This window comes from Dromiciops gliroides, chromosome 6, assembly GCF_019393635.1.
Source record: "Dromiciops gliroides isolate mDroGli1 chromosome 6, mDroGli1.pri, whole genome shotgun sequence".
Classification (NCBI taxonomy): Eukaryota; Metazoa; Chordata; class Mammalia; order Microbiotheria; family Microbiotheriidae; genus Dromiciops; species Dromiciops gliroides.
This window is the reverse complement of record NC_057866.1, coordinates 9,623,521-9,647,210: the sequence shown is the minus strand read 5'-3', so window position 1 is coordinate 9,647,210 and position 23,690 is coordinate 9,623,521. Positions and strand designations below refer to the sequence as shown.

The 23,690-nt window shown below is 49.0% G+C and overlaps 1 protein-coding gene across 5 annotated transcripts; it reads right to left on the bottom strand.

Moving 5' to 3' along the window:
• Positions 1–461: 461 nt before the first annotated feature.
• On the bottom strand, positions 462–17,189 carry SLC25A45 (solute carrier family 25 member 45). Of its 5 annotated transcripts, none has more exons than XM_043969818.1 (7): positions 17,075–17,189; positions 16,481–16,551; positions 15,225–15,268; positions 14,892–14,963; positions 13,937–14,122; positions 1,523–1,781; positions 462–1,302 (listed from the first exon to the last, which is right to left on the bottom strand). In XM_043969818.1, the coding sequence occupies exons 2-7, from the start codon at positions 16,515–16,517 to the stop codon at positions 1,034–1,036; spliced, it is 867 nt and encodes a 288-aa protein (XP_043825753.1). In that variant the 5' UTR covers positions 16,518–16,551; positions 17,075–17,189; the 3' UTR covers positions 462–1,033. The 5 variants fall into 5 exon arrangements, with proteins under 5 accessions (XP_043825753.1, XP_043825752.1, XP_043825757.1 ...); XM_043969817.1 differs by having other exon boundaries at positions 16,972–17,102; XM_043969822.1 differs by lacking the exon at positions 16,481–16,551 and having other exon boundaries at positions 16,972–17,189.
• Between the last annotated feature and the right edge of the window lie 6,501 nt (positions 17,190–23,690).

Genomic DNA, 23,690 nt, shown 5'->3' with positions numbered 1-23,690 from the left:
GCTTTATCCACTATGCCACCTAGCTGCCCCCAGTGTTGAATTTTCTTACAGGCACATAGTTCTTCCTTTGATCTAATCTTAATCTCTTGCTGGAACATATTAGCCCTGACCTCTCTCTATCCTCACTGGAGATAAACTAGTTAATGTTTTAGGCTCATGAGAAGTCCTCCCATTTCTGGAGATGCCCATGAAGTCACTGCTTGCTTGGCCCTCTATTTTCCAAAGCACAGAGCCTCCATACTGCTGGTCTTTTTCCTCAGGGGTTATGTTTCCAGACCTTGAATTTCCTTACCACTTTTAAAATGTAGACATGTACATCAGACATGGCTTGATGGAGGCCAAGGCAAACATAAGGAAGAGCTACCATCCATCTCATATGTTAGCAGGAAAGAGAACGGTCATTCAGTTTCTGGTCCACTAAGACCTCAGGAGGAGAAGCAACAGAAAGGGAATGAGCCTTTATTTGTGACCCAGCCCAACCACTTATGCTAAATTCCACCACAGTCCTTCTCCAGTGGGGGAGAGGAGGCCTTGGGCACATTAGCAGTAGCAGGTCCTACCAGGCTAGAAAGGCTTCAGGGGTGAACCCAGGGACAGGCTGTCTGTCCCCGGAGGACAGACCTGTTCCCTGGCTGGCTGCAGTGGAAATTGATTTTTAGCCACAGGTGGCAGTGGTCAGACTCAGGTCATGCATCCAAATAAGCAGGCACGCCTCCCCAGTCACCTCCTTAGGATCCTCCTCTAGCGCTGGAAGGACCCTCAGTGGCCATCCCGGCTACCCCAGCCCAGCCCAGCCCAGCCCAGAATGGCCTGTTCTTTGCTGTCCTTTATGCTTGTCTTCATTCCCTCCATCCCACTCTTCATGGGTCACTGTCACCCAGGCCAAGCCCGAGTCCTTTTGCTCAGTTTAGGTAATGGAGGCAGATTGGCTGGTGGTCCTCTACCACTGACACCAGATTTTGGCTACCAAATTAGGATTCAGGCTCTCAGGGTTAGAACTTGCTGGGGGAGCGGCTGACACCACACAAAAGGCTCAGCTCATTAACCGGAGGAGATGCTCGTAGCTGAAGAAGGTCACGGCATTGACCGGAAAGGCCCGGGCGCTGTTGAGGGTCAGTCCCCGGAAGAAGACCCCTAGCCCTTCTTGCCGGGCACTGGTCACCATACAGTCCAGCAGCCCCCGGTACTCTCGATGCTTAAGCCCATCCATTTGCATCCGTGACTTGACCACATCCATAGGAGTGGCTGTGGCCCACGACATTATCCCTGCAAAGCCCCCAGCCACCAGCATTGTAGCTGAGCCTGCAATTAAGAAGTGGAGAAAAAAGACCTGAGAGCCAAGTGGGATCTGCCATCTTGGAGTGAGGGCATCCAACCTTCTCATCCCATCATGGCACCAGCAAAAGCCCAGCTCTTTCCCTACACACTCCTACCATCCCCGTCCCTCCCCCCACCTTCTCCAGCCATGTTGTACAAATGATGTATTCAGCCCCCCTCCCCTTCCTACCGAGCCAGTGCTCACCAGGTTCCTTACTGTCTGACGTAAGCCACCGACTGAGACCCTCATAAGTGAGGAAGTAGAGGCCCAGAGTCGGGGTATCCCTCAGCACCAGAGCCCAAGCTCCCCGGAACAAGCCTCGGGGCCCCTCCTCCCGGAGGATGGTCCTGGCGCAGTGCAGGGGACCCCTGTACTGTGGTGAGGCCACTCCTGGCCCAGCCCGTGGCTCTGTCTGGTTCTGCAAGCGAACTTTGATGAGGTCAAAAGGAGCCAAGCAGTAGGCCTGTAAGGAAGCAAAGGGGACCAGTTAGGGGGAGGGAAGGCCGGCCCACTGCAGCCTGCAGAGAGAACCCCTCTCCTGCTCACCAGAGGAGTGTGCAAGCAGGAAGAGGCCGAGTTTCACCTTGGGAAGATGACAGATAAGGAAATGAGACCCTGACAAAGTGAGGGACTCCCCCATGGTCACACAACTAATCAGTGATGAGGCTTCTGGCCCCTAAGGCTAGGGTTCTTCCTACTTGAATCCCCTGGGTGCTTAGCCTCACTGCACATGGTTATGTATATTGTTTTCCTGGTTCCGTTGACATCAGTTCATGTTTTCTTATGATAACCCTAAGCCATCTTCCCTAACCCTAACCAACTACCACCCTTTCCATTTTATCTTCTGGAAACTCAAATCTAATCCATACTACTATTGCTTCTGGAAAGGGCATGTCAGTTATGGTGTTCCCCTAAGCAGCACTGAGACTTCCCAGAGCAAAACCACCTTTCCTAGCCACCACTCTGCTATGCATGTCATCTGCCCCTTTAGAATGCTAGCTCCTTGAAGGCAGGAACTGGCTTTGCTTTTCTGTCTGTATATCTCTAGTGCTTATTAAGTGCTTTTCTATTCATTTATTCATTCTTTCCAACCTCAGACTGGTTCTTGGAGACTAGTTCATCACTGTGACCATACTCAAAGTCATTACAGCATAACAGATTCTGCCAGAGGTCTCTAAAACCCAGGCTCACCTCCTTGCCACAACATAGCATCAGCTCACTTCACATTGTGCTGTTCTAGTCAGCTGTATCAGTGCCAAAGGATCCCAGTTCCATGCCTTCATGATGTTACTCCCTGGTAACCCCAGTGGCTTTTTAAAGTCTCAGGACCTTGGTGCCTCAGTGGCCTCCCCCGTTCCCATAGAGGAGCATGATGTCATGACTTGCACTGAATTGGACTGAAGTGAGGGAGGGCTGTGCAAAGTCACCAACCTCACTTTCTCCTCCAGAGCCATCTGGGTCCAGTGGCACGATATAGATCAGGATGACTGGACATGGCCCCAGATGTTAAGGCAATTGGGATTAAGTGACTTGAAGTATCTGAAGTGAGATTTGAACTCCCGACTTCAGGGCCAGTGCTCTATCCACTGTGCCACCTAGCTGCCCCCAATTAGCAGCACTAGAAATTTTCAATAGAAGGTTGAATTAGAGAGAAGATTGTGGAAGCTTGTAGACTGGAATTATTGAGATTAGACCATGGGAACCTCACCAGCCCGTCACCAAAGTGATGGAGGGCTTCTGTTATCCAGCCATAAATTGGAGCACTCTCTGACCAAAACAGGATAACTGTTACCTCCTTGATTTGCCTTAATGATCATTTCATTGGGCAACGAGGTGGCACAGTGGATAAAGCACCAGCCCTGGATTCAGGAGGACCTGAGTTCAAATTTGACCTCAGACACTTGATACTAGCTGTGTGACCTTGGGCAAGTCACTTAACCCTCACTGCCCTGCCCCTCCCCCCAAAAAAATTATAATAATTTCATCTTTCAAAAGGTGAAGGGGCCACCAAGGGGAAAACACATGTCGAATCTGAGTCTCACTTACCGGGAGGAAATGGTTACTGGGATTGAAATGGAAAGAACCTTAAGGAAAAGTGACTACTCCCTCCTAGAGCCTGTGATAGAGGAAAGGAAATGCAGAAACAATATGATACACGCCCTCAGTTTGAGGAAAACTGATTTCAGGGGGTTTAGAAGAAGGCTAGTGTAATGGGGTTGGGACCACTACAATAGGGAAAACTTTATGGAGTCCTGCTCTACAGTGGAAGTCAGACCAGAAGGAATAGGAAATGCTCAAGAATGAAAACTTGAGGAGCCGCTAGGTGGCGCAGTGGATAAGGTACTGTCCTTGGATTCAGGAGGACCTGAGTTCAAATGTGGCCTCAGACACTTGACACTTACTAGCTGTGTGACCCTGGGCAAGTCACTCAACCCCAACTGCTTCACTAAAAAACAAACCAAAAAAACCCACCATATACCAAATAATAATTAGCACTTACATGGCATTTTAAAGTTTACAAAGCACTGTACACATCTCACTTAACTTTCACAGAAACTCTGTAAGGTAGGTGCTATTATTAGACCCATTCTACAAATGAAGAAACTAAGACTTGCCCAGCATCACTAGTAAATGTCTATCTTAGTAAATGTGAGATGGATTTGAGCACGTCTTGTTTTTCTGACGGCTGCTAGGGGGCGTTGTACTCTCACCCACTACACCACCACCTAGCTGCCTAGAAGATAGAACCAAGGTCAGGTATCAGAAGATGGATACAAGAGTTTGGAAGCATCCTATAAAATTAGCTTCAAGAAGGCTGAAGCTTAGGAGAAGCTGACGCTGGAGAGGAAAGCTAAGGACACTAAAAGGGGACAGGATGTGGGGGAGCTGTGCCAGGGGAAATAAAAGAAGAGATGGGATGATAACCAGCAAGAGGGGGATGGTTTGCTCCTCTTCTCTGCTGGAGAACGACTCAAATTGTCAGGACAAGAAATGGTTAACTCAGCGATAAGGAAGGAAGTGGTCAGAAAGCAGCTGGCAGCCCTGGATGAATCCAACTGAAGTCTACCTTCAGGTCCTGAGTGGGCAGACATGATGCCCCCATCAGTGATGGGTAAAAGGTCATAGAAAATGAGAGGGGGGAGAGAGAGAGAGAGAGAGAGAGAGAGAGAGAGAGAGAGAGAGAGAGAGAGAGAGAGAGAGAACAACACAAAATGGGAGAAGGGCAAATGTCCCAGTGTCTAAAAAGCAGGAAAGTGAGCTTTAGGTGAATGAGCCTGACCCCTAACCCCTTAGAGGCATTGTTAAAGAGAGGGCTGGCAAACTGAGAAAGGGAGACTGCGTTTGGACAGACAGCCTGGCTCCCTCAAGCGCGTCATGCCAGGCGGATCTCATTTCTTTTGTTGATAGGAGAATACTTCAATTTCAGCCACATATTTGATAAAGTAGCTCAGTATTCTTGGGGGGAAATGGAGTGATGTAGACTCCCAATAACACATTTGATGAGTTAAGAATTAGTTGAGTGAGCAGCTGCCAAGAACAGCCATTGATGGGTGGGTGTCAGCTTGGCAAGAGGTCCCCAGGACTCTGTGCCTGGCTTCGGTGTGGTTACTTTTATTGTTGATCTGTGTAAGTCACAGAGAGCATGTTCTGCAGATTTGCAGACGACATCCTTGATAACTGGACCATGATCCAAAAGTCGACAGGCTCAAGCATCAGACTCTAGTCAGATGAAATTCAACAGATACAAAATGTCCTACACTTGGATACAAAAAAATCAACTACCCAAGTGCAGGAGGATTTGTTAGCAGCTTGTCTGAAACAGAGCTGGGGCTTTAGCACACAGCAAACTCCCTATGTCAGCAAGAAAGCTAATGGGACCTTGGGCTGCATGGGGAGGGACAGAGAAGAGAGAGGGGAGAGTCCTCTAGTCCTCTGCCTTTCTCTGACCTCATCCGAAACACCAGGGTTAGCACCGGACACCATGGGCTCTCAATACACTGGAGAGTGTCCAGAGGGGGGCAATTGATACTTATTAAGTACCTACTATGTGCCGGAGTGATTAAGAGGCAAGCCCTGGGGCAGCTAGGTGGTACAGTGGATAGAGCACTGGCCCTGGAGTCAGGAGTACCTGAGTTCAAATCCAGCCTCAGACATTTATCACTTACTAGCTGTGTGACCCTGGGCAAGTCACTTAACCCCAATTGCTTCACAAAAAAAAAAAAAAGAGAGACAATCCCTTCCTGTGAAGAACATGCAAACAAGCCATATACAGGATGTGTGTGTGTGTGTGTGTGTGTGTGTGAAATATATTTTTTTTGTGGGACAATAAGGGTTAAGTGACTTGCCCAGGGCCACACAGCTAGTAAGTATCGGATTTGAACTCAGCTCCTCCTGAATCCAGGGCTGGTGCTTTATCCACTGTGCCACCTAGCTGCTCCTCATATACAGGATGAATAGGAATAATTAACAGAGAGAAGACAGTATCATTAAGCAGCACTGGGGAAGGCTTCTTGTGGAAGGTGGGGCTTTAGCTGGGTCTTAAAGGAGGCCTGGGAAATCAGCCAGCAGCGATGAGGAGGGAGGGCCTTGCAGGCATGGAAGCAGCCAGAGGAAATGCCCAGAGTTGGGAAATGGAGGCTCTGGTCTGTGGACCAGCCAGAGGCCGGTGTCACTGGTAGAAGAAAACATGTTGGGGAGTAAGATGTAAGAGTAACAGAAAGGTAGGAGGGGCTGATGATGAAGGGCTCCGAATGCCAAGCAGGGCATTTTGTGTTGGGTCCTGGAGGACACAGGGAGCCATTGAAGTTTACTGAGTACGGGGTGACATGGTCAGACCCGTGTTTTAGGAAAATCACTCTGGCGGGTGAGTGGCGGATGGACTGGAGGGCACAGAAATATTGGACAGGCCTCATTGGTAGATTGGGTCGGGGGGGGGGGAGGAGTGGAGGATGATGAGACCAGGGTGTACAAAGACCTTGAGCTCATGGCATGAGGACTGGGGCATGGAACTTGGCCTGTTAAACCTGGATCACAGAGGACTAGGTGGGGCTTAGGGTGGGGGACAGCACAGTAGCTGCCTTCAGATATTTGAAGGGCTGTCGGGTATCCAATAGGTTAAACTTGTTCTGACGGGCCCAGAGAACAGACTCAGGAACTTTGGGGGTAATGCTGAAGAGGCAAATCGAGACTGGATGGAATGGGTGGGGTTACCCCTCACTGGGGGCTTGGAAGCAGAGGGCTGCTGGACCACTTGTCAAGGATGCTCCTGCCAGGCATGCTGTGCAGCGGATAGCTGCTGAGCTGTCCCCCTGCTCTGGAAAAGTGAGATTCTGTAACAGATGAGGACCTGAGGCCTTGATTAGGCTGGGGGTGGGGGGAGTAGGCTTAGGTTTCACTCATTCTCTAAGTAATAATCAACTCTCACTGATATGAGTCTGCCTCACACAGGCCCCCTCCCTGTCAGAACATGTACTGATTGTTCCCATGTCACAGATGAAGAAACCGAGGTCAGTCCATTGGCCCACAGAGCTCCTGCCCAGGGCCCTGGACTTCATCTCTCCTTACTACCCATATGGCTTCTGCACCAAAACCTCAGGGATGCCACAGGAAGCTCTGGGCCGGCTCAGGCTGGTGAAAAAGAACAGGCCCCTAGAGAGAAGCAAGACGAATAGTGAAATGAGGGGATGGGCTGACTTATCATGTGGACCTGAACTGCTCCCGGGGTCAAGCCAAGGGTCGGACTGGACATCTACAAGGATCACACATGGGATTGAGGTTACGTTGGAGATGGAGTCTTGATTTCTGCCTAAACTTGAAAGCCTCAGTTCTCCTTAACCAGAGGACAACAAGCTATCGACTGTCAGCACAGCAGCTGGCCTGTCTGTTGCTGTTAGGCCAACCAACCCTCCTGGCCCTCCCTGGATGATGCCCCACCTGACAGTACCCACAATTCCTCATCATCGATTCTTGGCAGACAGGTGGCACAGTGGATAGAGTACCAGGCCTGGAGTCAGGCACACCTGAGTTCAATTCCAGCCTCAGGCTCTTCCTAGCTGTGTGGCCCTGGACAAGTTACTTTACCCTGTTTGCCTCAGGTTCCTCAATCTGTAAAAATGACCAGGAGAAGGAAATGGCAAGCCAGTCCAGTATCTGTGCTAAGAAAACCCCAAACAGGGTCAGAAAGCGTCAGACACGACTGAAACAAGTCAAGAAGAGCCAAGAATTCACCTCCTCCGAGGCTTAGAAAGAAACCTCCCCCCATTCCCAAACTCCCACTGCTCCATAATCTCTGTCCCATCCTTCCACTCCCCAGCCTCCCTCTCAGACTCTCCAGATATCTTTGTTTTCACAGCAAAGTCCGGTGACCTTGAGAGTGGGAGCAGGGGCTGAGCAGAGAGAGGAACTATGCCTGGAGCCCCTTTCATTTCTCTTCTAGGAAGGAGGCTGGCCTGTCCTTAGAGCCTAGATCACAAAGCACGGAGTTAGAGCTAAAAGGGCCCTGGGAGGTCACTGAGTCACACCCCTTCATTTCTGGGGGTAAAGAAACAGGCTCAGAGAGTAATCTGCCCAAGGTCACACAGTTAAGTAATTTATAGGGTCAGAATTAGACCCCAAATCTTCTTTCCCCAAGTCTACTACATGACACTAGTTTCTATCTTCACAATTTTGCTCACGTCCAACCCCAAGCTAGCCCCTCCAAACTGTCCAGTGCACATGCCATGGGGTACCAGTCCTTCTGCTCCTGTTGTTCAGTCGTGTCTGACTCTCCATGACCCCATCTGGGGTTTTCTTGGCAGAGACACTGGAACGGTTTGCCATTGCCTTCCCCACTATAGAACCTGAGGCAGACAGGGTGAAGTGACTTGCCCAGGGTCACACAACTAGTGACCTCACTAAGATGAATCTTCCAGACTCCAGGCCCACTCCTCTGTGCATTGTGGCACCACCTAGCGGCCTCTCCCTTCTATTGTCCCTATTACTATAGAGGGCATCACCATCTTCCTATCCTCAGGCTCACAAGCCGGGGTCACCCTGGTCTCTCTCACCCCCCCCATATCCAAGTTATTACCAAAGCCTGTCTATGTCACCTTTGCAGCATCTCTGGGACATGTCCCCTTCTCTCTGACCCTGCCCCCACCCCCAAGCAGGCCTTCATCCCCTCACATCTGGCCTACTGCAATGGATGCTGGTGGCTCTGCCCCTGCTGTCTACAAGTGAGCTGAGAAAAATGACTTGGGAGCTGGGCCAAGACTAAATCAGGCCCCAATGTCCTTGTTTTAGAGGACTCCAGTCTGGAGGCTTTGGGGAGATTAGGGGCCTGTACCCCCAGCCACACCAGGAATGAAGAAAAACTCAAAGCTTCTGGGGGGGGCTACAAATCATTAACTTCAGCAAACAACCCAACCCTTTGTCATCACTGTGGACTGTGATCCTCATTAGGAATGAGAGATGTTGGGGGGGGAGCTAGGTGGTGCAGTGGATAAAGCACCAGCCCTGGAGTCAGGAGGACCTGAGTTCAAATCTGACCTCGGACACTTAACACTTACTAGCTGTGTGACCCTGGGCAAGTCACTTAACCCTCATTGCCCCGCAAAACAAAAACAAAAACAAAAAAATAAATCCTCAAATCTGGCCTCAGACACTTGACACTTACTAGCTGTGTGGCCCTGGGCAAGTCACTTAACCCCCATAGCCCCTCGAAAAAAAAAAAAAGGAATAAGAGATGTGGTACTAAATAGAGCTTGGCTGAAGGGTCCTGGGGACTGAGCTAGGAGATGCCATGAATGGGGGAGGAAGAACTTGGGTTCTAATCCCTGTCAAATGGCTACAATAACACTCACTGTCCTGATGTGAGAAAAGCATCTTGTGAACCTCCAAAGTGCTAGCCGGCTCTTCCACTCTGATCCCTTCCCTACATGCTCTATCTAGGGGGAGAGCTACGCACTTGGCACACGTAGCACTTGGTAGTTGCTCATAGCATATGTTGTTGCTATTGCTCAGTCATGTACCCCTCTCAGTCACCCCATTTAGGCTTTCCTTGACAAAGTTACTAAAGTGGTTGGCCATTCCTTTCTCCAGCTCATTTGACATATGAGGAAACTGAGGCAAATAGGGTGAAGTGACTCGCCCAGGCTCACATAGCTATTAAGTGTCTGAAGCTGGATTTGAACTCAGGAAGATGAGTATCCCTGACTCCAAACCCAGTGCTCTCTGCACCGCATCCCCTGCATGTGGTAGGTGCTTAATGAATATTTATTGACCGACTACCTGATGCTCTTTCCTTCTCAAATAGCTCCCTCCTAGAACTTGACTCCCTTCAACCCCACCCCCAAAAGGCTCATGAAAAAAAGATTAAGGACAAAGACCAAAACCAAGTTATCTGAGTTACTTAATGATTAATATATTATCACCTCTCTCCCTGGGACCCGTGGAACCAAGTGTTTATTAATAGTCAAGCCGTCAGCAGCGCTACAGCGCTCTGGCTACTGGGCCTGGCCAGGAGGGAGCTGGGATTAGGGCGAGGAGAGGGAAGGATGTCAGGGTTACCTGTCAGTAAGGCCTCAAGCCTGGTGCTGGCCACATGGCTATCAGCATCCCATTGAGAAGAAAGGTCAGGTTTATTATAAAATAGAGCATTAGACTGCACAGTCCTTTAGGGTTTGTTTCGACAATTCATTTTTTTAAAAATACACTTATTAGACACTTACTGTGTGCCAGAGGCTGTGCTAAGTGCTGAGGGTACAAAGACAAAAGTAAAAAATGAGTCCCGGTCTGGCAGGACACCATGCTTTCTTGGGGAAGTACAACCAGCCCACTGATAAGTGGGAACAAGATAGTTTGGGGGGAGGGGGACACTAGCGACTGAGGGGAATCAGGAAGGGAACCTATGATGAGCCTTGAAAGACACTAAAGCGTCTAAGGAGTGGGCGTGGGCAGGGAGGACACTCTACACCTAGAGTATCACCTAGTGCAAAGATGGGATGCCCAAGGCCAGGGAGCAAACTGGCTGGCTGGGACAGAGACGCCTTCTGTGAGGGGGAGAATCAGAGAAGGAAGCCTAGGAAAGCTGAGCGGCAAATTGTAAGCTCCCTGAGGGCAGAGACCGTCTTTTGCCTCCTTTTGTATGCCCAGTGAATGGCCTGGCACAGAGTAGGCCCCTAATAAATGCTTATTGATTGATGGAGCCATTTGTAGTTTATCAAAGAGGCAAGAGGGAGCCACTGACAGCTCTGGGGCTGGAGCTGGCCTTGGGCAGACCCAGGCCTTAGGCAGATCCTATTGGCAACTGGGTGGAAGATGAATTGGAGAGAGAAGAGAGCACAAGTAGGGGAGACCAATTGGGGGCCGCAGCTGCTGAGCCAGGGCAGTGGCTACATGGGTAAAGGGAGGGGACAGGATTCAGGAGAGGTAGAACTGACATCTGGCAACCAATGAGACATTGGGGGAGAGGGAAGAGTCAAGTGCCACCCCAAGGTGGCACACCCAGATGACTAGAAGGATAGTAGTACCCTCACCAGAAATAGGAGAGTTTGAGTGTTTTTCTTTATCCTTGGGTTTTTGTGGGGCAGGCAGGGTGGAGTGGCTTATGTCTGGGGTTGGACGTGGGCTCGGGGCCTCCTGGCTCCACAGCTGGTGCTTTGTCCATTGTGTCACCTAGCTGACCCATGATGACATCTTCAAAATAAAGTTAAGGGGTTAGGGGAATGAATTGGAAGAAAGGGAAAGGGAGAGGTGGACTGAGGAAAAGTAGCTCACATAAAAGAAACAAGAAAAAGCTTATGGAGGGGAGGGGAAGAGGGGGAAGGAGCAGGGGAGTGAGTGAGCCTTACTCTCATCAGAATTGGCTTTAAGGGGCAGCTAGATGGCGCAGTGGATAAAGCACCAGCCCTGGAGTCAGGAGTAGCTGAGTTCAAATCTGGCCTCAGACACTTAACACTTACTAGCTGTGTGACCCTGGGCAAGTCACTTAACCCCAATTGCCTGACTAAAAAAAAAAAGAGAATTGGCTTTAAAGAGGGAATAACATACACACTCAAGTGGGTATAGTAATATGTTGTCCCTGAGGGAAAATGGGAGAGGAAGGAGATGGAGAGGGGGGGAGAGGTGAAAGAAGGAAGGGCAGATTGGGGGAGAGGGCAGTAAAAAGCAAAACACTTTTGAGGAGGAATAGGTTGAAGGAAGATAGAAAATAGAGTCAATATCAAGGGGAGGGAATAAGATGGAGGGTAATCCAGTTAGCAATAGTAACTATGAAAGAAGTGATGAGCAGGATGCTATCAGAAGAACATATGAAAAATACAAACCATCAACAAAGAACTGAGGGCATCTGAATACAGACTGAAGTACAATTTTATTTGTTAGCTTCTCTTTCTAAAGGTATTTTGTCTATTTTCTTTCACAACCTAACTGATGAGAAGATATTTTACATGGCTGCACATATATGACTTATACTGAATTGCTGGACTTCATAGGGAGGGACGAGGAGGCAGGGAGGAAGAAAATTTAGAACACAAAGTTTTAAAAAATCAAGGTGGGGGCAGCTAGGTGGTGCAGTGGATAGAGCACTGGCCCTGGAGTCAGTAGGACCTGAGTTCAAATCTGGCCTCAGACACTTAACACTTACTAGCTGTGTGACCCTCGGCAAGTCACTTAACTCCAATTGCCTCACTAAAAAAAAAAAATCAAAGTGAAGGGGTAGCTAGGTGGTGCAGTGGATAGAGCACCAGTCCTGGATTCAGGAGGACCTGAGTTCAAATCCAGCTTCAAACACTTGACACTTACTAGCTGTGTGACCCTGGGCAAGTCATTTAACCCCAATTGCCTCACAAAAAAAAAAAATCAAGGTGAAAAGTAATGATGAGGGGCAGCTAGGTGGCACAGTGGATAAAGCACCAACCCTGGATTTAGGAGGACCTGAGTTCAAATGTGACCTCAGACCCTTGACACTAGCTGTGTGACTCTGGGCAAGTCACTTAACCCTTATTGCCCTGCCCCCCCCAAAAAAAAGTAATGATGAGTAGGAGGAGTTCAGAGAAACCTGGAAGGACTTACATAAACTGATACTGACTGAGAGGAGCAGAACCAGAAGAATATTGTACACAGTAACAGCAACATTGTGTGATGAACAATGGGGATAGACTTGGCTCTTTTTAGCAATGTAATGTTCCAAGAAAATTTCAAGGAACTTCATGATAGAAAATGTTCTCAACATCCAGAAAAAAGAACTGTGGTTTATGAATGCAGATTGAACTATACTGTTTCTACTTTGGGGCTGGGTTTTTTCCCTTCTTTTTTGAGCTTTTTCCCTTGCACTCTGATTCTTCTTTCACAATATGACTAAAGCAGAAATATGTTTAATGTGATTGCACATGTATAATCTATATTAGATTGCTTTCTGTCTTGGGGAAGAGGGAGGGAAGGGAGGGTGGGAAAAATTTGGAACTAAAATCCTATGAAAACAAATGTTGAAAAAAATAGGAGAGTTTGGGGACAATGAGAAAATGAGTTGCTTGAGGCTTGCTAAGTTCGAGATGTCAAAGGGCCATCCAATGAGAGAAGTCCAACAGGCAGCTGGTGATGAGGGAATGGTGCTCAGAAGAGGGTGGGGCTGAACCTAAAGACATGGGAATTGTCTGCCTAGAGATGATGGTTAAACACATGGGAGTACAGGAGATCATCAAGGAAGAAAGTGTGAAGGGAGAAGAGAAGAGGCTCCCAACAGCACCTCAAAAGATACTCATGGCTAGGGGGTGGGAGAAGGATGACGGAAGGAGGCGAGCCAGGAGAGGGTGGTGACACTACACCAGAGGAAAAAGGGAAGTCGAGGAAGATGAGGCATGAGAAGAGAGTGGGCTTTACTCCTTGGAGCACGACCTAGAGCCAAAAGTAATCTCATCAGACTCATTCATCAGGGACTGGGCCAAAGTCACACAGAAAGCAAACATCAGAGGCAGGATGTAAACACAGCTCCTCTGATTCCAGAGCCCCACGAGCTTCCAAATAGTCCACCATTATGAGTCAAGAAAACACTTCCAGGGGTCAGGAGGTGCCACCCTAGGACTAGACTGCCAGGATGTTGACCCTAGGGTTAAAGATTAGCTTTCCCTCCTTGGTCACCTGGTCCTACTCTGAAGTTTCCCAGCTCCCTCCCTTGAGCCTCACAGTGCCCATCTTGGATCCAGCCGTCCTTGGGGCTCTTTCTAGACATCTCTCACTGCCTCTCTCCCGCCTCTGGTGCTCCTCACCTCTAGTGTCCAGACCCCAGGCCTGTGCAGACCGCCAACTTGGCCAGTATTCCAAGACAGCCTCCAGAAGTGGGAACAAGGCTCTTTCCTGAGAATTCTGCATTCACCCCAAGTGGAAGGCTTTGGGGTCTTCTGTAAGGGGGGAGGGGTTGGCTTGTCTTCTACAGAGAAACTTTGACCTTATCTGCCAGAGAAGAAGCCTTGAAGAGAAACATTCCTTTTCTAGTCATCTCTGGTGACGACATGACGTCATCACTGGTCTTAAGCTCAAAGAAGGGATGGCCAAGAGACGTGGCCGCCTCTGAGTGTGTGGTGGCCTCCAGCGGAAGGAAGGTCAACCTTCCTGGGCGCCAGCATGGTGGGCCGCACTTACCTGCACAAACCCTGCAATGCTGCCTGACACAAAGATGTGGACATAGTTGGGGGGCTGGGCCTTGCGGTCCTGGTGGGAGGTAGAGCTGAGCAGGAGCAGGGAGTTGCTGTAGGTCCCGAAGAGAACAGAGTTGACCACGGCCACGCTGCCGATGGGGAAGCTCATTCCCTTAAAGAAGCCCAGGACCTGCAGTCAGAGACACAGAGCGGCCTGGGCTGGAGACGGGCCCTGCTGGGCATGCTCAGATGGGCCTCCCAGGGGGCTGGCTCTCGGCCTTCTCATTCACTCCATCCATCCCACAGGCATTTATTAAGGGCTTACTATGGACCAGGCTTTGAACTAGGGGCTGGCTGCCCAAACTCCCCCCCCCCCCAATAGCCCCTGCCCTCAAGGGGTTGACACTCTACGGAAATAGAACCTACTCTTTGCCTGCAGGACCCAGAGGCGGCAGAAATCTTGAAGTCCTATCACAGTGCAGAACATCAGCACTGGAAACAACCCCTGAGGTCACCTAGTCCAAAGCCCCTCATTTGACAGGTGAGGAAGGTCGGCCCCAGAGAGGGAGAAGAGGAAGAAGGGAGAGGCCTGGCCCAAGCCTGAAGTCCTCTTCTGCACTCACTACCTGTGTGCCCTCACACCAGACGCTTTGAGCTCTGAAACTCAGTTTCCTCATCTGTAAAATCAGGGTGGGGGGTGTCAAATGACTCTAAGGTGCTTCTGGCTTTGGCCCTAAGGCAGCCAGTGGCGAGGCCCGGACAAGAACCTGGGTATCTGAGCCTCCCGGGCAAGGTCGTGTTTCCCATGGCATTCGCCCCTCCTTCCCCAGTAGCCCAAACCTCATCTCATCTCTGCATGGGGATGGAGGGGCGCTGGTGCACCCTGGGAGAGGGGAGGGGGAGAAGACACCTGCTCCTGCCCAGGCTGCCCCCTCCTCTGGAGAATCAGAGCTTCTTACTGACTCCCGGCGGTATGTTTTGATCACACAGTCCATGATGCCCCTATACGTGTTCTGGGTCTGCAGCCGAACCTGGAGACAGAGGAAACCATGGGCTCACCTTAGGAGGTGAAGGGAGGGCAGTGGAACTTGTCCCGGCGTGGGGGTGCTGCAGCCGTCCCCCACAAGCCAATGGATCCCTTGTAACTGTCTGTGTTCCACTGCCCAGGAGCCGGCCCAACTATTGCTTTGGGGGAGGGAAGGATTCCTGGGAAGCCACAAGCCCTGACCTCAAGTGGTCCCGGTGCTCGGCCCCTGCTGCCAGATGTTTGTCCCAGATTTTCTCAGTCTTACCTTCACTGTGTCTATGGGGTGTCCCAGCATCAAGCCCACAGCTCCTGTAGACAAGGAGAAAGAGCTGGGCCACAGTGCCACTGGGACAGAGGCAGAAAGAGAATGTGGCCCCTGAGGGGAGAGGGAGCAGAATACAACTTGGACCCGCTCCCCAGGAATCCAAGGAGCAGGAGCTGCATCCTCCTCTTCTCGGTCCCAGGGAGGACCAGGATGCTCCCAGGTGCTCTCACCTGCTGCCTCTGCTCTAGCACTGGGGGCTGGGGGCCATCTGGCCTTTGGTTTTCCTGACCCCCTTCCCACCTAGATTTCTTTGGTACTCCTGACTCCAGGGCCAGTGCTCTATCCACTGCGCCATCTAGCTGCCCCACCACCTAGATTTCTTAATGGGATTCTGATCTGGAAGGAGCTTCAGAGACCACGAGAGAAAGGCCAAGGAGGGGGTGGGGGGTGGAAAGAGGCTCAGCTTTCCAGCCTCCACTTTTTCCCATCCAACCCTCCTATCCCAGCCAGAGGCCAGGAAGGTATGACTTTGGGACCCTGGGGGGGAGATTTAAGGGAACCGACTCCCTGCATCTGTTTGGAGTGCTGAGAGGCCTACAGGGAGAGTGGATGGAGGGCCTTGGGTTCAGTGGTGAAGCCCACAGCTCCAGGGGCAGGTCTGCCAGGAGTCCAAGTTCCCAGGGTCCCCTGAGTAGGACAGTAGCCTGAGAAGCACTGGAGGCTGGGTCCTACACAGACTCACCAAGAAACGGGGTAGGGACAGCCATGATGAGTATAGATCAGAACTGGGAAAGCGGCCACCCTACAGCCGTGGCTCTGACACAGACAAACAGATGCCAGGTCAGACGACACCAAGGGGCACCTGGCCAGAAAGCCTCTTGTGTGCCATTTTCAGGGGGCACTATGGGGTGGTTGGGGAGATGGAAGAGAGTCAGGGTCTCAGAACAGGGGAAGCCCTTTCTCTAATGGTTGAATGAGTTAACATAGCCAGACACAGGAAGTCCAGCCAGCCCTATGCCCAACCATGGCTTATCACACTAGGCCTGGCCTTGGTACACAGCCCTCACTGATGTCTCCTCTCTCTCGTTCTCTCTCTCTGCTCTCTTGTTCTCTCACTCTTTCCTCTCTGTCTCTCCTCTCTCTTGTTCTCTCTCTCAATCTCTCTCCCTCTGTCTGTCTGTCTCTCTCTCACATGCCCCACATAGTGATGCCCTATTGAAGGGTACTCTGACACACCAGAAAGAAAAACTTCTCACCAGAGATCCAGCCAGCCACAAACTCTTCCACAGGCATTGTCCAAGGCACACAGGGCCAGGAACCAGGGGCTCTGGCAAAGGCGGAGAAGTTGGCCCAAGTGTAACTCAGCTCCTCCTCCAGGCCTGAGCTGATAGACTCTCACTAATGTTTAAACCTAGGTGCAGGGGGTGAGAAATGGCCCAGTGCCCAGACCCAAGGGCCTTGGAGGGGAGGGACAGATCCTGGGTAAAGTACAAGAAGGGAAGAAGGAGAAACTGAACTGTTCCAGAGGCGGAGACAGGAGATGAGCAAGTTTCCCAGAGGCCCCCTGGGCTCTGAGTCCTCAGCGCCATGACAGAAAGAACCCCCTCTTCATAGGCATGTTGGACGTCCACAGAGTGGGCCCAGTGTTTTGCCTCCCAGCCTGGGAAATCCTTAAGGAGTCAGCCATATGCCTGGCACATCCCAGTCTAGCATGGAAGTTGGTCTCTGCTTCCCGAAGCTTTCTTACCCCATTCACTCTGCCTCAGTCCTGTCATTAGCCGCTTTGAGGAAGCAAACTGGTCGGAGCAGTCGAGAGGGCAGAGAGCCACTAGATGGCAATGCCGACTCACCATAGGTAACAGAGCAGCCGGTCCATGGGAGTCACCTACCCCAATACTGGATGGGCTGTTTATGCCTCCCACATCTGAGTGACTCAGCCTTTCTTTCCCTGAGTCTGACGCTGGCCTGCCTCTGTTGTGCACGGAGGGAGGCCCTGGAAGGGGGAAGGGCCTAGTTCTGAGAGGCTGAAGCTTCCTTTGACCTTTGTGCTGCCAAGCCCCAAGCAAGGGGGCGGCACTGGGGAGGCCCAGGGAGCAAAAGGAGGAGCCATGCCAAGTGGTGCTCTCCAGGAGCACCGTGTGTCCTCTCCCGCCCGCCACTCAAGTCTTCGAGTCCTCTTGCCCAGCAGCTTCCCTATGATCCCTGGGAGCAGGGCCTCAAACCAGGAGCCCCCACGACCACCCTCAAACCCTTCTAGGCCTATTTCCTCACCTGTAGAAGCACAGCTTTAAAGCTGGGAGGGACCTACGGGGCCATTTGGTCAAACCCCTAGTTTCACAGATGGGGAAACTGAGGTCCAGAAAGGCTAAGAGACTTGTCCAGAGCCACACAGCTGGTAAGGGACAGAAGTGGGCCTTCCACGACTTTTTCTAGCAGACTGCACCCCTCCACCCTTGCCCTTCCCACAGGTCAGCCATCTCTTTTCATCGCACAATTTGGGGGTGACATCTTTTAGGGCTACCCTTTGGCATTCCTCATTGGTTATGGGTGTACACATGCTCTTGGGTTAATAGTATTCAGAGAAGTAAATGCAAACTAGTCGTTTCATGAGGGAGGGCACCAGTCACTAGTAGGAGCTGGGGGGGAGGGGTTCCTATAGAAGTTGGCCCTTGAACTGAGCTTCGAGGATTCTAGGAGGGAGACATGAAGGATGGAACCGTAGGAATGTGGAATAGCAAAAAGACTAATTTGGCCTTTAATGGAGAATGGGTGAAGGAGAGTCATGTGGCATCCACCTGTGAGGTAGGTGGGAGTCAGACTGGGGGGAAGACTTCATACTTCCTCCCAGAGGCAAGAGGCTACAGAAGCCTCTTGAATAGGGGAATGACCTGGTCAGACCTGTGCTTTAAGAATAGCAGGGGGGATAGGAGCAGCTAGGTGGTGCAGTGGATAGAGTACCAGTCCTGGAGTCAGGAGGACCTGACTTCAAATCCGACCTTAGACACTTGACACTTACTAGCTGTGTGACCCTGGATAAGTCACTTAGCCTCAATTGCCTCACCAAAAAAAAGAATAGCAGGCAGCTAGGTGGCACAGTGGATAAAGCACCAGCCCTGGATTTCAGGAGGACCTGAGTTCAAATCCAGCCTCAGACACTTGACACTTACTAGCTGCATGACCCTTACTTACAAATCACTTAATCCTCATTGCCCTACAAAAAAACAAACAAAACAAACAAACAAACAAAAAAGAATAGCAGAGATAAAAGGGAAAAGGATCCACATATACAAAAATATTTACAGCAGCTCTTTGTGGTGGCAAAGAATTGAAAGTTGAGGCAATGCCCATCAGTTGGGAAATGGCTGAACAAGTTGTGGTATATGAATGTGATGAACACAATTGTGCTGTAAGAAATGACAAGCAGGCAGATTTCAGAAAAATCTGGAAAGACTTAAATGAACTGATGCTGAGTGAAGTGAGCAGAACCAGAAGAAAATTGTATACAGCAACCGCAACATTGTGTGATGATCAACTGTGAAGGATTCAATTCATTTCAGCAATACAATGATCCAAGACAATTCCAAAAGATTTATGATGGAAAATGCTCTCCACATCCAGAAAAAGAACAGTGGAGTCTGAATGCAGATCAAAGCATACTATTTTCACTTTATTTGTTGTTGTTTTTTTCTTTCTTGTGGTTTTCCCCTTTTGTTCTGATCCTTCTTCTTTTTAAAATCTTAATGATATTTTTTCCATGTAGATAGTTTTCAACATTTGTTTTTATAAGATTTTGAGTTTCAAATTTTCTCCCTCCCTCCCCTCCCCCTCCCCAAGACAGCAAGCAATCTGATAAGAGGTTATATATGTACAATCACATTAAACATATTTCTGCATTAGTCATGTTGTGAACAAAGTGTTCTGATTCTTCTCTTACAACATGACTAATATGGAAATATGTATTACATGATTGTACTGTATAACTTATATCTGGTTGGTTGCTTGCTGTCTTGGGGAGAGGGAAGGGAAGGAAGGAGAAAAATTGGAACTCAAAACCTTATAAAAATGAATGTTGAAAACAATCTTTACATGTAATTGGAAAATAAAATACTACCATGATGATTAAAAAAAAAAAGAATAGCAGGGATGGATAATGAGTAACTGAACAAGGTGACCATGATGGGAGGGAGCCCTAGACTTAGATTTGGGAAGACAGAGGTCCACAATCTGCCTGATATCTACTGTGTGATCATGATCAAATCATACACTTTGGCCCAGTGGTACCACTGCTAGGTCTGTATCCCAAAGAGACCACAGAAAAGGGAAAAGGACCCACATGTACAAAAATATTTATAGCAGCTCTCTTTGAGGTGGAAAAGAATTGGAAATCAAGGGAATGCCCATCAATAGGGGAATGGCTAAATAAATTATGGTATATGAATGTAATGGAATACTATTGTGCTGTAAGAAACAATGAGTAGGAGGAGTTCAGAGAATCCTGGAAGGACTTATATGAATTGAAGCAGAACCAGGAAAACATTGTACACAGTAACAGCAACATTGTGTGATGAACAATGGGGATAGATGGCTCTTCTCAGCAGTGCAACAATCCAAAACAGTTTCAAAGAACACGTGATAGAAAATATTCTCAACATCCAGAAAAAAAGAACTGTGAATTATGAAAGCAGACTGAATCATACTGTTTCTACTTTTGGACTGGATTTTTTTGTTTGAGGTTTTTCCTTTGTGCTCTGATTGTTCTTTCACAAGATGACTAATGTAGAAATATGTTTGATACGATTGTACATCTACAACCTATATCACACTGCTTTCCGTCTTGGGGAGGAGGGAGGGCAGGGAGCGGGAGAGAAAATAAAAATTTGGAACTAAAAATCCAGTCTAAACAAATGTTGAAAACTATCCTTATATCTAATATGTAACTGGAAAATAATAAAATTAAATTTAAAAAAATCATACTCTGGGGGCAGCTAGGTGGCGCAGTAGATAGAGCACTGGCCCTGGAATCAGGAGTACCTGAGTTCAAATCCAGCCTCAGACACTTAACACTTAACACTGTGTGACTCTGGGCAAGTCACTTAACCCCAATTGCCTCACTAAAAAAAAAAAAATCATACTCTGAACCTTGGTTTCCTGGATGTAAAAAAAGCATGAAGGATACACCCTCAGGGTTGTCATGAGGCTGAAATAAGCTAATGTGAGTAAACTTCTAGGAAAACCCTAAAGCAGCTTTGTGGACAGGAGTTATGAATATTCCTACTGCCCTGCAAAGCCCCTGGGGGCACCATCTTCACAAGCCCCTTGGAGTTGGATTGTCTTCACTAAGAACTTAGCTCTCTATTAGAACTCTGCTGAATGTTCAAACTGGCCCTGAGGACCAGAGCACTGGAAGTCAGGAAGTCAGAAGACCTGGAAGCGAATGTTGACTCTGCCACTCACTCCCTGAGACTCTGGATAAACTATTTAGTCTCTTTGGGCCTGTTACCACATCTAGAAAATGAAGAAGTTGGACTAGAGCAGGGGTTCTTCACATGGGACCCCTGAACTTGTGTTTGGAAAATAATTTGAACACTTTAGTAGGTTTCCCCTGGAATGCTTTATAGTCTTACACATTTAAAAACATGATTCTGAGAAAGGCTTCTGTGACCACAGGCTTCACCAAGCTGCCAAAGGAGTCCATGACACAAACAAAGGCTACAAACCCCTGGACTGGATGGTCTCTGGGATCCCTTCTAACTTTAGATCCTGGGGCAGCTAGGTGGCATAACGAATCCCTGGATTCAGGAGGACCTGAGTTCAAATCCAGCCTCAGACACTTGACACTTACTAGCTGTGTGACTCTGGGCAAGTCACTTAACCCTCATTTCCCCCACCCAAAAAAAAGAAAGAAAGAAAGAAACAGAGGGGGAGTCCTCCACCCCTCAAGTCAGTCCATTTTAGATCTTGTGGTCCAGACCAGGCCTTATCAGTCTCTCCCTGCTCACCCCCAACTTCCCCTTAGATCAGGGAGTAGACTGAAACCCTCCTCCATTATCTGTAGAGGAAGGGACTCACTTCCAAGCCTTCTCCTAATCCCCATTCCCTAGGTGCTCCCCCATAGTTTTATTCCCACTACCTGAGCTGCAGGCTGAAGGCTGATATTCAAGACTTTCCCACGTTTGACTTCCCTTGGGGCTGTTTGACTTCACCCTGCTTCTGAAAACACCACTCACCTCATAGTTTGTTTGGGGAGGTAGCTCCGTGCCTACACTGAGATCTTTCAAGGGGTAGGAAGCTGAGAACAGAGACAAGGATCCTCCTAGCCCTAGGTATTTTTTCAGTGCCCACTCATCCACTAGGGAAGGCTAGGAGAGAGAATGACTTGTACTGTGGAGGGAGGGCAGAGGGTCATCTATCCAGCCAGGAGTGACTCTGTCTCTTGCCCCAGGTTTACAATCAACATCCCGGAACAATTCAGAGCTCCTTCCTGAACAGCTAAGACATGTTCATCCTCCATGACTTGTGGGGAAACAGGAAGAGTACTAGAAATGCCATGGGCTTTCCTGCTCACCATCCCCTAGTCAGTAGATACCCACTTTCTTTCTTGTTTTTTGGCACCACAAAAAGGGCTCTTCCAAATAGCTTGGTGCACATGGAGACTGTCTGTGTTTGAACTCCTTCAGAAGTTCAGTAGTAGTCGATCAATCAATCAGCATTTATTAAGTGCTTTCTGTTTGCCAGGCCCTGTGTAATCATTACGTCAAAGGGTAGTAACGGTTTAGTGATTTTTCTCACACAATTATTTCCCATATTGATGATGCCAATGCAATATATTCAGGTACCCGTCTTCCCACAGCCCTTCAGCATAGACTACTAACATCTCTGACCATCTTTCCTGTCTTGAGAGCTATGAAACGAAACTTCAGCTTGCTTTAACTTGAATTTCTCTTATTATTGGTATCTTGGAGGTCTTTCATATAGTGATTGATGGTAAGCAATTCTTTTGAAAACCATTCATCTCTTTTGACTTCTGATTTCTTTGTTCTCATCCATGTTTGTTTGTTTTTTTTATATCTTATGTGATTCTTGTCCATAACCTCTCACAAATCTTCCATGGAAGATCTGTCCAATGCATTGGAAGTCTTCCTCTACATCTTTAAGCATCTTGTGACTATCCAAGTGGCACTTGGGCTCTCCATCTCTTATCCTCTACCCTCATGGGTACATGATCAGTTCACCTCCTTTTCTGATCCTCAGTCTGGAAATGTATGCCTTTTATCCCACTACTCATGTCTAAGTCATATGGCAATATGACTGGTTACATGCTGCGTACTTCTCACCTTGCATCTTTGGGGTCATCGATAGTTTTGTTTGGAGATTCTTCCATGAGTTGCATCCCCAGAATATTCATGTTAAAACGCAATGAAAGAAGGGGCAGCTAGGTGGCGCAGTAGATAGAGCACCGGCCCTGGAGTCAGGAGTACCTGAGTTCAAATCTGACCTCAGACACTTAACACTTACTAGCTGTGTGACCCTGGGCAAGTCACTTAACCCCAATTGCCTCACAAAAAAAAAAAAACAAAACCCGCAATGAGGTTTTCTGTAGGAGGTGGTTTGGGATTGTGAAAGCACTGCGCAATTTCTGAAAAGCAATCTGGGGGCAGCTGGGTGGTGCAGTGGATAGAGCACTGGCCTTGGAGTCAGGAGTACCTGAGTTCAAATCCGGCCTCAGACACTTAACACTTACTAGCTGTGTGACCCTGGGCAAGTCACTTAACCCCAACTGCCTCACTAAAAAAAAAAAACAAATCCAGCCTCAGACACTTGAACTTACTAGCTGTGTGACCCTGGACAAGTCACTTAACCCTCATTGCCCCACCAAAAAAAAAAAGAAAAAAAGAAAAGAAAAGCAATCTGGACTGCTCTGTTCCTCTCCTCCACCTCTGGACCTAGCTCATTCACTATTTGCTTCCCAAGCCTCTGGGAGTCATCCAGTTAGTCAAGGAGATGTCTAAGTCCTACATAACACCAACTCACTGTAGTTAAAATATTCTCATTGATATGGATGTAGCTTCCAGCTTGATGCAAACTGCAGCCCATCTAGATGTTGACTAACATCTGGTCAACACAAGGGACTACCTCAGGTTGCTGGGTGGGTAGGGGCTCCCTTGCCTTCTCTCGACATGGCCAGGGTGCCAGTGGAGCCCATTGGGCATCCCTCCCTCTTGCCACGTGACCAGCTCATCTGACCCTTCGGCAACATCCTTGATTGGCTCTTCTTTAGAGTTCCTGGTCACTTGGTGCAGCTTGCCCACTAGATGCCCCTTCATTGCCTTCTACTCAGTTTTAGTTCCTGGGAGACTGTCTGTGTTACAGGACCTGCCCACCTGGAGTGAGTCATCCCGTGCCCTTCCTTGCCCCTGAAGGCCGCCTTCTGCCAAGGTCAGAACATCTGGCTCATTTTCTTCCTGG